This window comes from Heliconius melpomene, chromosome 14, assembly GCF_056956725.1.
Source record: "Heliconius melpomene rosina isolate 202511_hmr_F chromosome 14, ASM5695672v1, whole genome shotgun sequence".
NCBI lineage: Eukaryota > Metazoa > Arthropoda > Insecta > Lepidoptera > Nymphalidae > Heliconius > Heliconius melpomene.
Window position 1 is genome coordinate 3911920 of NC_140402.1, and position 14846 is coordinate 3926765.

The 14846-nt window shown below is 33.0% G+C and overlaps 1 protein-coding gene across 2 annotated transcripts in view; it reads right to left on the reverse strand.

Moving 5' to 3' along the window:
• Src42A (Tyrosine-protein kinase Src42A) overlaps positions 1–14846 on the reverse strand; it is a 54141-nt gene that overhangs the window by 8130 nt on the left and 31165 nt on the right. For both annotated transcript variants that reach the window (XM_085197120.1, XM_085197118.1), the window contains exons 3-4: positions 10783–10946; positions 544–871 (exon numbers count right to left, since the gene is read on the reverse strand). In XM_085197120.1, coding sequence (XP_085053246.1) covers positions 544–871; positions 10783–10946 — 492 coding nt within the window. The remainder of the gene's footprint in view (positions 1–543; positions 872–10782; positions 10947–14846) is intronic.

Below are 14846 nucleotides of genomic sequence, written 5' to 3' on the forward strand. Positions count from 1 at the left end.
ATTGGAACATGAATTTATTTTAATTTTGAATTTTAAGCTTCACGCTGTATCCCGCATATAGCAGGGTATGCAGAGAAGCTGAGACACTCTTTTCTCCACTTCCCGTACAATTTACGAGACTACTCAAGTGAGAGCGAACCTATAACCGTCGCTTTTAGTTAGTTAGCTACAGTTATTTAGATGATTTAAGTACAAATACCAAAAAACAGTTAAATAGTTTATATAACTTTCTCGAAGTTTTATCTCGATAGGGATAACAAGTAATCGACTTTTGATTGCACATTGAAGTTAATTGAATTACATTTTTTTTATCGTATTGACGAAGACGTGTTGGTTGTATACTTTTTCAAAAGGAAACTCAAGTCACAAACAGTTCGTTTCCTTTTCCTCCGAAGGGTAAGAATGACATGTATTTTTTTGGTTTAATATAGTTTTCATTACACTTAGTATTGCAATAGATAACAATATATAGGTACTTTTTGAAGATGTTTAAAACACAAAAAAATAACAGGTAAATATAAAAAAAAAACAACAATAATTTACCTTGCAAATATTCCGATAGAGAACCATTCTTCATCAACTCCGTGATAATATAAATCGGTTCTTCGAGAGTACACACAGCGTATAACTGAATGAGCTTGCTGTGTCGTAGTTTCTTCATAATTTGAGCCTCCGCCAAAAAGTCTTTGGGGTCCATTGTGCCCGACTTAAGTGTTTTAATCGCGACTGGTGTCGTATTATTCCATAAACCCTCCCATACTTCACCAAACTGTCCATGGCCGAGTTTCCTGACGAATTTCAAAGATAAACGATCTATCTCCCACTGATCGCGTGTTCTATGCGAAAGACCCTCCGTGACAGGTTTCTCCACCTGTAAATTAGAGGCAACAAAATAAAAATAGCGAATGACTTCAACCACTTTTGTTACACTATTGGTGAAATATCTATTGACAATGGACCGTAAAATTACAATTGCTACGGTTCTGTGAGTCGACAGTTTTAGCAAATTGGCAGGTTGTATGGATGTAGGAAAATTTTAATCGCGATCAATAATACATTCAATGTTATTTATTAGGCACTAGCGACACACACGCGGCTTCGCCCGCTTGTACTACACAATTTAGCATTGGGTAAAGTTTCAGCAGTTTCACCAATAAATGTTAAAGCACTAATATAAATAAACGGCGTTTAAAACACCTAAGGTCACGAGTTCAAATAGGTAGAGTTCAACAGTCGCTAAAAGGATAATCTGCGCATTGATACCGACACGGCAGGTTGGTGTAGACAGACAGGCGACGTACATAAACACCGTAATATGAGATGTATGTGTAATTTTTAATTCACAACGCGTTGTAAGTTGAAACCGGCGGTCGGCGGCGACGGTGGCGACCGCGACCACTCGCTCTACGTATGTTATGGCGTTATTCTAACTTAATTGATCACGTTAAAACGATAATAACTATAAAGATTACAGCATAATATAAGAATATTTCGACGGTCCCTAGGTAAAATATGGAAAATATTATTTTATTGCTGTTTTTCACTTTGTAGGTAGGTACTAATAAGAGAAGTTTTTCATTATATACACGCTTAAAAACGCATAAACAACGATTTTTTATATAATTTTGAAAAATAGTGTCATTAAAACTATCTTTAAATACTTTGAAGAATTGAAGGATTGCAGAATCCTTGACCGTAGCCTTTGGCGCTCCGTTCTCTCTGATACCCCGCTAGGGAATAAAGCGTGAAGGTAAGTTAAGTTAAGTAAAAACTATCCTTCATATTAGTTCAAAAGAGCAATAAAAACATTGCAATTTTTCACTTTCATTTCAATACTTTACCTAGGCTTCATAAATTTCACACATTGCCTAATAACCCAAAAAAACCACATTTAATTTGTTCAATCAAACTTACACAGCCACCGTGATACATTAGATATAACGAAAAGCTTACATAATAAGCCTATCTCAGTGACGATTTACAGTTTTATAAATAAAACGGTACATTTATCGCTCGCTATATTTGGCCTGCAGCGTCCATATATAGCATAGTCAGCTTATTTAAAGTCTACGTAAGGATGCTCCAGTATGCAAAATGGTATCGTAAATAGTGTGGTTGCTGATGTAATCACGCTCGGAGCTTGGCAACCTGAGGTTGATGCGAAATGTGCAAATCGTTATACAATATGTCACATTGACGTACGGCCGCATAGACGGTCATTTACATACGGACAGACGGAGATATTTGTTCTATCGGTAGAGAATGGAAAATTTGGTTCATGCATTTTATTTGCAAGCCAATATGGTTGCTTATAAGTAATTACAATATTGAAGACCTACAAGGCGAAAAAAACAATCCGTATCGAGATATATGATGTAAGGTACCCGAACTATTATTAAAAATAAAATCTATAAATATGCAATTATAAAATTATCCTACAATAGCTTCAAGCTCTACAAACATTCAATAGTGTTTTATTATTAAAATGGAAGAAACCAAATCAATTAAATATTTAAAAAATACACTACTTAATACTAATTTGTGTACGACTAAAATTAAAGTAACTATTCCACCTTCGAAAGGTAACGGGTTAACTGGTTAAAAGGTACTCGGAGAATCCAAAATTTCTTGGAAGTCAAATATTTGACTTTCCACGAGCGACTGGAAGTAAGCAGTTATACCAGTTAATGTATAAATGTATGTGGAGTACCACACCTGTCATCTGGTTGTCAGTCGCTCGACTATCTAATTCATTAGATTAATTACTAAACAGCTATCAGCATGTATGAAAGTGATCTAGCCATGTATTTCATTTCAACTCTTGCTCATGTTCAATTCGCAGAAATTATGTAAGATTTTATGAAATGAAATGTGGTTTGTTTAATATCTTTCTTTATGTAACGGGAACAATTTTTTTATATGAAAAATATAAAAACACGATAATGATGATGATGATAACATAATTGGGTTACTATCTCAATCTCTCTCTTTAAATAAATAAATAAATAAATAAATCAGCTTCACGCTGATCCCGCACACAGCAGGTTAGGCAGAGGAAACATAGTCTTAAGACACTCCGTTCCCTACTTTGCATTGCATTGCATTGCGTGTTGAGTGGCAGAACTTAACGCCGCGCTTGACCTCGACACCAGAGCCAAGAAATGGAAATATAAACGTAAATAAATATTTAACTTCCCCGAGTTAGGATCGAACCCACAACGGTCGCGTTACAGTCACACCCTTGTGCCGCTGGATCACGACGGCCTCTAATGGATACAATAATAAAAAAATAAGTATAAATTAAAAGATATGAACCTTAGATAATAACGAACATTCTCTTATATGCGATGATTACAAAGGACAAAGAAATACGATATTTAGTATTATTTCATTTGAATAATTCGCAGTGCATTACTAAACACTGGGTGGTGCAATCGCGATTGGCTTCGAAACCGCATAGTGGTTGAGAAATGTGAATCTAAATATACACAGGCAAACTATGTAATTTCATTATCCTACAGACGTATCTCTCTCTCTGTCTCTCTCGTCTTCTGATATTTATTGAGTTCATACATTTTATAATCATTTAAAAATTCAATATTTGTATGGTGTTTAAGTCATACAAAAAGAAATCATTATTTGTAATAATTATAATGTTTAGATATATCTTTATTAACTTCTTATATATTTCTTTAGATATATATTTATTCTAAGGATGAACCTCTGAACATTACAATTTAATCAAACCATATTATTCCGCGTCACACTATAACACGTGACTATGTCAATATTTACATATTGACTCATCTACGACTAGAAATACTCCTTGAAGTTTTAATTTTCAACAAATAATTATTACGAAAAATATTTAATTTGCACATAAAAAAATGTAAAGAAATAGTTAGTTAGTTAAGTAAGTTAGTAATATAAAAAATACAATATAATAGAATTGTTAAACATAGACATCAGTAATGAAAAAAAAAAGGAAAACATGTATTTTTCAAATTAAACTAATAACATTTGTTGAGTAATATCAATATCATAATAAAAAAAAACATTTTTACAAGTACAAACTACAAAATAAAATAGTGCCAAATTTCGTACAAGAGTATATTTACTTGCTATGGAATTAGTAAATATTAAGATCTTAATAACATTGATAAGAATTGACGAATTCTTCATAAATGAAGAACCTATAACATTTTGCAACGTTCATGTCAAAGACACACGGCTGGCACGGAAAGGTTTTACAAGACAATAGAGTTCATTAAAAAAAATGCGTCATACGTTAGTTTAAGTGCACGACAATAAATAATCAATTAATATTTTATTCTAAATAGTGTTTATTTTCAATACTTTTAAAGTTATATTGTATTTAAATTAAAATACTTTTGTATAAGTACCTACATGTAAAGTAACTATAGGTCGTTGACAGAAAATTATTTACTAAACTATTCTACAATCGTCATCATTATTATCTCACGATAGTGTTATACCGTTGGGATTGTTCGCCCGCGACTTTGGAACGTTTTTTTTTTCTAGTTTCATAAGGTCAATATTTTAAAAATATTTCCTTTGTTTATTCATTCTCATTGTAATTACCTTCTGTCACTTTAATAAATTATAGTTGAGATTAAAATATATGTATAACTAAGCAAAATGTTATTATGCTTTTAAGTATTCCGCACGTAGCAGAGGGAACCTAGTGTGAAGACACTCCGTTCCTCATTTACCGACGAATTCTGGGGACATTGCGTGTTATTGCTGGCGGAACTCAACGCCGCACTCTATGTCGCGACACCGGAGCGAAGAAAATGGGAAAAATTAAATATTCCCGAATGGGAATCGAACCCGCAACCTATCACGTTTTCAGTCACAAAGTTTGTGCCCCTATGTCACGACTGGGGCAGACTATAAAGATGATAATTAAAAACAGCAATTGTCGAATTTTTCGCGGTCTCAAAGAAGCCTTCAGCCGGTGGTAGTTTCCCGTCTGACAGGCAAATCTGACCTTTCTACGTTAATTGACAATTCAAAAGATCTCGTGAATTCCTAATTGAATAAACATTTTTCTGAATTTGTATAAGATAATAAAATCCTATTACATAATAGGTTATACAATCCTAATTTAAGAATTATATTATGTATTGACCTTTTCAATCTCTGTTGTTGTTTTCACTTTATTAATGCTTACTGCAAGTACCGCTATTATCCATATCAATTTAATTAAATAGGAAGGTACAATTAAATTCATAACTAGCGACCCACTCGCGGCTTCGCCCAATAGAATTACACAATTATTTATCTACTAATATGAATTACTTTCGTGTTCTATCATTATAATTTGACACATGCGAAACAAATACTTTATATTGAGATGACTTTTTTCATTTATCCGATTTAAATGGGAAAAAACAAAATTATTGAAAAATTGTCTTAGTACAGTAGTGAAAACTACACTGAAATTAATTAAGCCGTCTGAGATAAGCGTGAACAAATGGACTAACAAAAAAAAATAAAAAAATATTTTTTTTGGGTTTTACCACAATGATAAATTTCTCAATAATTGACAGACAGCGATCAGCAACACTTTTATTATAAATACATATATAGATTTAAATAATTTTATTCAAATTATATTTTATAACTATTATAAGAATAAAAAATAATATTTAATCATTTAATGCATTACTAACATCTAAAACAACTAAATATTGAAAAGAATCAAATAAATGATTTTTGTGACTGACTGACTAAAGCAATTAATTTTATTTAAGAATACATTTCGAGGCGCGAGTTCAACTCTAGTTATTAACTTTTTGCAAAAATCTCCGTAAGCACGAAGTTATTAAAACGTTGAAGAAAAATATCTCTCGACCGCAGGCGAGACGGTTAAGCGAATATTATTTTTACATAAAAAAAATCACCTTCAATCTGTATCCCGCACACAACAGGATAGGCAGAGTGTTAATACACTCCGTTTCTCACTTTTCGCCGACTTCTGAAGACATTGCGTGTTGAATGGCGGAACTCAACGCCGCGCTTTGCCTTTTTATTTACAGTAATATATATTATACAGTAATATATATAGTCGATAATATATTTACTATCGACTGCTTATTTCGCAACTGGTTAATCGTACAGGCATTACGTATGAACGTTTTAGAATATAAATAGTCAACAAGCATGAGAATATTCAATGGAGTCGTATAAGTACATAATTAATTCATAAGTGAACGTCATCTATCATTCCATAGTAATTGTAGGTACCGTTGATTTAATAAGTGTTCATTTTTCTTGAAGCTTTGCAACTAATTATATTATAGCAAATTATATATGAATTACGTAATTAGTAACGTAGGAAAATATTTTTTTAGTTTCACGCTGTATCCCGCATGTAGCGGGATAGGTAAAAGGAGCCTAGTTTAAAGACATTCCATTCTCCACTTTCGGCACCGCATTTTGCTTCGACACCAGAGCGAGTAAAAAAAAAATGTAATATTTTATTTCTTTAAGTGGGAATCGAACCCATAATATGTCGCGTTCACAGTCAAACGCCACGACTGGCCTTAAAGAAGAAAATAATTAATCAAATTAAAATAGCAAAATATAAATATATTTAAGCTTGGACACCTCAGACGATCCAAATATAGATAAGTATGCCTATTACGTTATCCCACCATTTTATTAGATGTCTAGATGGCAGGAAAAACATTTATATCAATTACGTCACCTCTAATACCTTATCGAAAAAAATTGTTCTAGACTATCTCAGAAATGTATGTGGTTATTCACCTGAATTGGTTTTTTTTTCAGCTTTATGCAAGCATAACAAACAGCAGGGTAGGCAGAAGGAACCTGGAAGCTTAGTGTTAAGATTCCGTTTTCCAGAGAGAAGAATCCACAACCTTTCGCGTTTACAGTCATATGGCCACGACTGGCCTCACTCGCTTGTTATTTAAGTTATATTTTAGACGTATAACTACGTATTATATTAGACTAGTTATATATGACGGACCCATTTGTTCCACATTATACGGTTAAGGTTGCTAAAATCATTGAAAAAGAATATATAAAAACATCAAAAACGACAATAACCTACCTGTATTACATATAACTAAACAATTATATTATAATAATTTATGCAAACTAATACCTATTCGAATATTTTTACACTTTTAACGTTTCTTATTTAATGCTGTATTTGTAAAACCAGAAGCGAAAAATAACATGTAAGTAAGTAAATAAAAATGCTTCACGATATATCCCGCAAACAGCAGGGTAGACACTCTGTTCCCCACCGATTATTTCGAGTGTTGAGGGGTGGAATTCAACGCCGGACTTTTGCCTTGGTGCCAGAGCGAAGAAATGAAAATATTGATACATTCCCTCTAATGGGCACCGGAACCACAACCGTGGCCAAGACAGCACCAAACATAAAATACATATATTACAGGACATGAACAAAAAAAAACAATTAAAAAAAAACCCAAAGCTACACATAAGTGAAAATATTTTACGATTGTGAAACATAAATTGAGTACTCGATACAAAATGTTATTATTAAGCACCTACCGGGCGGGTACCTACCTACTTGCTTCGGCGAACGAACGAGAAAGTGATAATAAGTAAGTAGAACTTTATCAAAAAAGTAAAAGTTTGCATCGCAACGGACCCGCGGACACCGTGATTAATGTTTCATAAACGTTTATTATATATATAATAATGTTTTTATGTATTAATAAATAGTGTAAACGAAACGGTTACGTATAGAGTCATTAAGTAAGAATTTGTTAAGATAAATGTATAATTGCTACGTGATGGAGTGCAAACGTCACCGCGTCTTATTTATGCGTTGGGAATTTACACGTGCTCTATCAGCAAAATATGTAGAGTATTCGCAAATCGTCTAATTTGGACGTTAGCGTAGGAAAGGGGACACGCCTTGATCGGTGAAGTGGAGAGGAACTGGTCTGCAATGGTCTCCTTATGTGAATTAATTATCACACTGAAGGAGACCCGGGGAGCGGGTGCGAGAGTAAGCCTGGGGGTAGAAGGCGGTATGTGCATCTTCAACTACCACTACCCCTACCCACCAACTGCTACTGCGGGAGGGTCATGGTGATCCTACTGCAAGTCATTGAGGGGGATGCCTTAGGAGAAAGCCCAAGAACCCTGAAGGCGAAGGCCTGCAATAGGCAGGCCTTTCACCGAGACGTCGTAGTATGCGCGGGCGATCCTGCGCCTCATTTTGGTGGAGAAGGCTTCCACTGAGTTTTAGTGGGTAATATCAGGCTGTACATTGATGAGTCCCACAGTACCATACGTCCGTAGGGCACATTTGTGTTTTGTACGTATGGTCTTCGTATAAGCAATTTCCAAAAGAAAGGGGACAAGGAACATTTTGTAAGTAATATTATGTCTTTTTAAAAGCTTTTATTTATGATTTCATAACAACCTACATAAAGCCTATTCACAACGTTCGTTATACAAGTAATCAACAACCAATAAAAGTAATAAAAAAATGCATTAGTACATACGTGCTAATGATGCATATATGAACTATGAAGTGTTCTTTACACATGAGTCCCTATAGGTTTCTTTACCGTACTAGTGCAAAATATTTCTTTGTTAACTTGAGGAAAAGGCAAGAATATTATATTATTTATTTATTTATTTATGTAATCCTTAATTACACCAACATGATTGAACACAAAAAGACATTCAGTTGCTTATTTTTCGCTAAATTCTGCGGGCATTACTTTTTGAGTGGTGGAACTTAACGCCGCGCAAAGAAAATGGAAATATTTGTTTAAATTCACATTGGTGAAGAGAGGGTATCACCACAGGTGATGTCTTCGAGACAACTCCTACCATAAAAAGATCAGAAAACACCGTATTTTAGGTCAGCGCACAAATATTCACCAAGTTCACAACAAAAAAAAAATAACTTATATAAAGAATATCAGCAATTTCCAAGAATAAATTGGACACGTTCAAAATAACAGGACCGACAGAGAACCATATGGTCGCGTCCAGGAAAGAGTTCGCCTTTCGGTGAATTTGAAGCTGAGTCGAACCGTTGGACGCCCCGCGAAGTAGTTCTCACGGCGAACAAAGGTGCCCATCGCCAACCGTATATTTTACGACGGTCCAGATATTGAATTTTGCGATTTATGCACATTTATTATGAACAAATATTTTCAATACATTCAATGTATTGAAATCACGTTTTCTAAGTAACTAATGTAATTCAAAATTCTTATGAAGTTGATGAGTTTATGTTTTCCAGGATAACATTTCTGTGGGACACCACAGAAAAAATATAGTGTTAAGATATTTTGTTTTCCACTTTACATCCATTGCGCATTGAATGGCGGAACTTAACGGCGCACCTTGTCTTGTCACCAGAGCGAAAAAACTAAAATATTAATAAATGATATGTCATTCCACCGAATGGGAATTGAACAACCGTAGCGTTTACAGTCACACGTTTCTGCCACTGCGCTAAGACGACCCCAAAAAGCTGTTCAACCACCAATAACCAATAGTTTGGTCACAGAAAGAAACATATATGACTACATATTATTTATGCAAATTTACGGTAAATTCTATAAAAATGTCTTCATTATTACCTTAAAAGGAAATCTAGAGTTAATTTCTCTGGCATCTCTTCAACTAGGTATACGTCTCGTATTTCGTATGGTGGACAAAGAGAATCTAGCACACCGTTTCATTGTACACTTTATGAAGTGACTTGGAAGTTGAAGAGCTAAGCTGAACCTCACATTATTTATAATGTAAAAGAGAAGGAAAATAAACATATATAATTTTATTTCGCCAAAAAACTAAACTAAAAAAGCCTGACATCAAGAATTATTTCAGTATAAACAAAAAGAATCTTGTAATATTAAAATCAAAAATAATTCTTGATTTATTGTATTGTCAATGATAATTAAAAACCTTAATTCTATTGTAGGCCAGTCGCGACGAAGGGACACAAAGTGTGACTGTAAACACGTCAGGTTGTGAGTTCGAATCCTACTCGAGGAAATGAAATATTTAATATTTTAATTTCTTCGCTCTGGTGTAGAGACAAAGCGCGGGGTTGAGTTCCGCCATTTAACACGGAATGCCTCCAGAGACAACGGAGTGTCTAAACACTGGGTTTCCACTGCCTACACTGCTTCGTGCGTGACGCAAAAAAATAAAATACTATTGTGGAAACAGGCTAATGAGGTCATGGCCTAGAAACCAAATGTATTTGCAATTTCATTTTATTAATCTGCACTGCCGGCCCGCTCCGACTCCAATGCAATTCAATATAGCATTCATAAGCATTGAGGCTTACTACCGCCTTTTAAATCCTTATTCATATCAACCAAATGGTGGCTTATTTAATAAAATATAAGAGAAATATTTTATGAAATCGTATATTTTTAAATGTAATTGTAAACTAGTAGATAGTTATGAATTTTCTGTATTTTTGAAGAATGATAAAAATAATTTAGTGACCCGACTCTCCACGAATAGGGACAACGCATATGAAATTGACGCAATGTATGTAATGTTATGAGATTTAAATCTAGACGGATTTTAATCTATACTTACTATTAATAAATAATGTATAATTATACAACGAGTAAAGAATTATTACACTTGTTATCAAGTTTTCTATATAAAACTATCGTAACATTAAACAAATTGGGTATACTCGGTCAAAGAAAAAAAAAACATTGATATCAACACACTTCCAAAAAACCAAAAGAAAAAAAAAATTACCTGTACACAAGGCTTGTTAAGCGAGACGCAAAGACCGTCAGCATCCTTGCTGTAGTGTTCCACCAGCTCCTGGAGTGTTCTGAAAGTGGTGCGACGCGCTATGAAGAAGCCTCCTTCGTCCAGCTGTCTGATGCGGTAGTGCTTCACGGTGTCACCATCTCGAACTGTGTGACAAAATATAATTTGTTGTTTATTCTTAATTTTACATTTTTTTTGTGACACGCTGTATCCTGCACATAGCAGGGTAAGCAGACGGAATCTAGTGTTAAGACTCTCCGTTTCCCACCAATTCCAGAATTCGGCGGAATATAAGTGGAAAAGGCATTGCGTGTTGAGTAGCGAGTTGAGCTCAACGCCGCCCGATACAAGAGCTAAAGAAATGAAATAACCCTGCTGCTCTACAACTGGTAAAAATAGTTCTACTGTTTACTTGTTCAGCTTAATAGAATATTTGTTATTTATTCAATATTAAAATCGTATTTCGTTGCTAAGTGTTTCAATATACACAATACAAACATTGATAAAAAAAATATTTAAAAATAATCGATTTCAACGAATTATAAACCTACTAAATAAGGTATTGTGGGAAACTCTTGACAATAACAAAATATATTCCATCCAACCACTTGCCGGAGCCAATTTTCACACCGTTCGTTGTAGCGAAAAAGAAAAAAAAAAACAAATTAAATTCAAAATTCAATCCGTCTCCGAATTCGTGAGAGTAAAAATAATATTGGGAATTATTTATCTTCGATTCCGAAAACGCATTAAGTTTAAAGTCACATTTGGAATACTAAGTAAATTGTCGACGTATTTCCTGTCTAAGTAGAGTTCATGTCAATGACATAACACACTGAGGAATTCGACGAATAATTTCGTCTCAAATTCCGATGATGATAGCAGTGTATAAAAAATAAAAAAACTATAAAATTATTCTCTAGAATTCGTCTTAACACTAGGTTCCCTCAGCCTAACTTGCTATATGTGGGATATAGCATAAAGCCGGAGGGACTATGAGATTTAATAAAAATGCAATAGCAATGTAATTAATTAAATGTATACGTTTTTTTCTAGAATAAATATTGTTACGTAAAGTTGTTAGAAAATATTTTACTTTGCAGATTGAAAATAAAAATTACTCACACAGGCAGGCAGACAACAGCGCATGCCGTATAAAATTACAGGGTGTATCGTTTGTGGTTACGTATCACACAATAATATAATGCTAATTAAAAGTAATCACAAAGGAAGTGAATAAAATATACAAAGTATAAAGATATTGCAAATAAGTGCGTAATAATAATGAAATACATTTGCAATTATAAACATAAATAAAAAAAAATCAACTTCACGCTTTATCCCGCAGGGTAGGCAGAGGGAACGTAGTGTTAATACACTCCGTCGAAATTTTCGTCTTCGCATTAGTCACACCTTGTGTAAATATAAATAAATATAATAAATAAGCGTTAAATATTGACTTATTAACTTCAAATCTGTATCTAAGTATAATAATTATAATTGAAAATGGAGTTAGTAGAAAGCGACTTATTATAAAAGAAGCACGTTGATAATATCTAGATTGAATATAAATTAATATAGATTTTTAATATGACCCTATATATATATATGTATCGCTTAAGAATTTCAAATGTTATTTTAAAATAAATGTACATGTAGAAAATTTATATAAATAAAACGTACACGTGCTATGTTTTTTGCTTATATTAATGGTAAATAACTGGTATTATTTGGTAATTAATTACCAAAAAATTATACAAAACTTGTTCAAAATTTCTAATCAAATATATCGGAATTACTGCATTTTTTGAAATAATAAATATTTATAAAGTACTTTCTTTTTTTTTATTGGCCTAGTTATTTTTTTAAATGGGCGACTAAAACATATTATAGAGTTTGCCACGTTAACAGTAAAAGTAACTCAATATTAACACCATATTATTATATCATACCCTATTATTAAATGGATTATCTTTGAAAAAAAAATTAAAGTAGATACGTTCATGAATTACTTTAATATATAATGTAGAAAAAAACCCACAATAAAATATTATTATATGACGATATATATATAATTATTGCGAATTCATCCATATTAATATAGCAATTTTCCAATAAATATGAATAAAAGAAAAAAATATATATCAATTATATTATTAACACATAAATATAACAATTGTTTCGAGGTATTGCACCGCCTACGCAGTCTGTAAATAAATGGCATACGAGTATAACATATTATTGAAGCTAGGTTGTGAGTTCGATTATCACTCGAGGAAATGAGAAAAAAAAAAATTATTTCTTTGCTGTGGTGTCGAGGTAAAGCGCGGCGTTGAGTACCGGAAGAAAATGGAGAACGAACTGTCTCAACATTAACTTCCCTGTACCTACCCTGCTATGTACGTGATAGCGTAAAGCCAAAAAAAAAAAGAATAAATAAAATATTTCTTTCTGAATTCAGAAAGCTATCACACAGGTAAAGTAAGAGCCAGTGAACTATAATAAATGTAGGATTTAGTTAATATTCAAACGCAGTTTCGCATAAGATGTGAGCCCCCGATTGGTGGCCATTTAACTTTTGCCTTTAATATTCTTCTTCAAAAGCAGAGCAATTTGTTTAGTCGTACGCCGCGTGTTACCTACCTGATTTTTACTGCGAGATGAAGAGTAATAGTAGGGAACAGTGTATAATATACATACATATTTTGTTTTCGCAAACAGAAGGGTAGGCAGAGGGAGCCTAGTGATAAGACACTCCGTTCTCCCATTTTCCGCCAAATTCAAGAGACATTGTGTGTGGAGTGGCAGAACTAAGCATCGCGCTTTATTTTGACACCGATGGGAGAGCGATGAAAATGGAAATATTTATTTTATTTCCTCGAGTGGGAATCGAACTCACAACCTGTCACGTTTACAGACACATTTTGTGCCATATAATACATGTTCATATAATTCACGTTACTTTGCGTACTGAAACAAAACACTAAGAGGATTTTGATGTATGGCGAGTGGTTTTACATTATATTTCACATTACTTTTAAGAGTAAAAAAGGACTAAAGTTGAATACTAAAACGTCTGCCAGGACATATGTAGAGCACAAATGCTCTCACAATTTCAGCCACATTTTACGAATTGTTAAAGGCATTAAAGCTATCACTAAGTGCTGTTTCTGAAAATATAGTTTTGTGTTCCTTCATCTTTATATTTCTATTTGTACGTAGAACATTACTAATATAAATATACTGTCTCTAGTTAAAGAATCGAAAGTAAAAAATTTCAAATTTCCTTTATTGCTTTTTTATACTAATAATGATAATTTTCTATTAAAAACACATTTAAAATAGGCATAAACAATGTTTTGTTTATTATTGAAAAAATCTAACTAAAACTACCATCATTAGCAGTTCAAAGAGCAATCAAAACATTTGCGAGTTTTCATTTTCGATATTTTACCTAGAGACTAGAGATACCTAAACACTATACTACTACTAAACTATATTAAAAATCTATAGAAAATATTACATGAAATTTAACTTAAACAGGAGGATTAAGTATATATAGCTAATATATGTAAAAAAAATCCATGAATAAATAAATAATTACAAAGAATATTCAATATAATCATAATCAACATTATTCTCACGACCATAGACTATAACCGGTTCCCAGAGAATTGAGCCGTTGAGCAGTCAGGTGATGCGATTTTAAACAGACACAGTATTTAACTAGCGTCCATCCTGGGGCTTTGGCCGCGTATATTCAATTGAAATTAACCTTTCTTTTCCACGACTCCACTTTAATTTCCACTCAGACTCTACAGTACTATCGTTAATTGCAATTATTGGACATACAAAAGTTTGTGCTACTACTTCAGTATTTTGGTAATTACAATTTCAATCTCTTTAAATATTTACCTTACATAATTAAGACTATAAAAGTGCAATAGGTGTCAATTTATTGTCCGTTAAGGTCGTCCAATAATTTTCGTTTTTAAAGTAAAAGGTAAAATTGTTACCAATGTCAATAATATTTGTTAAGTCAGGTA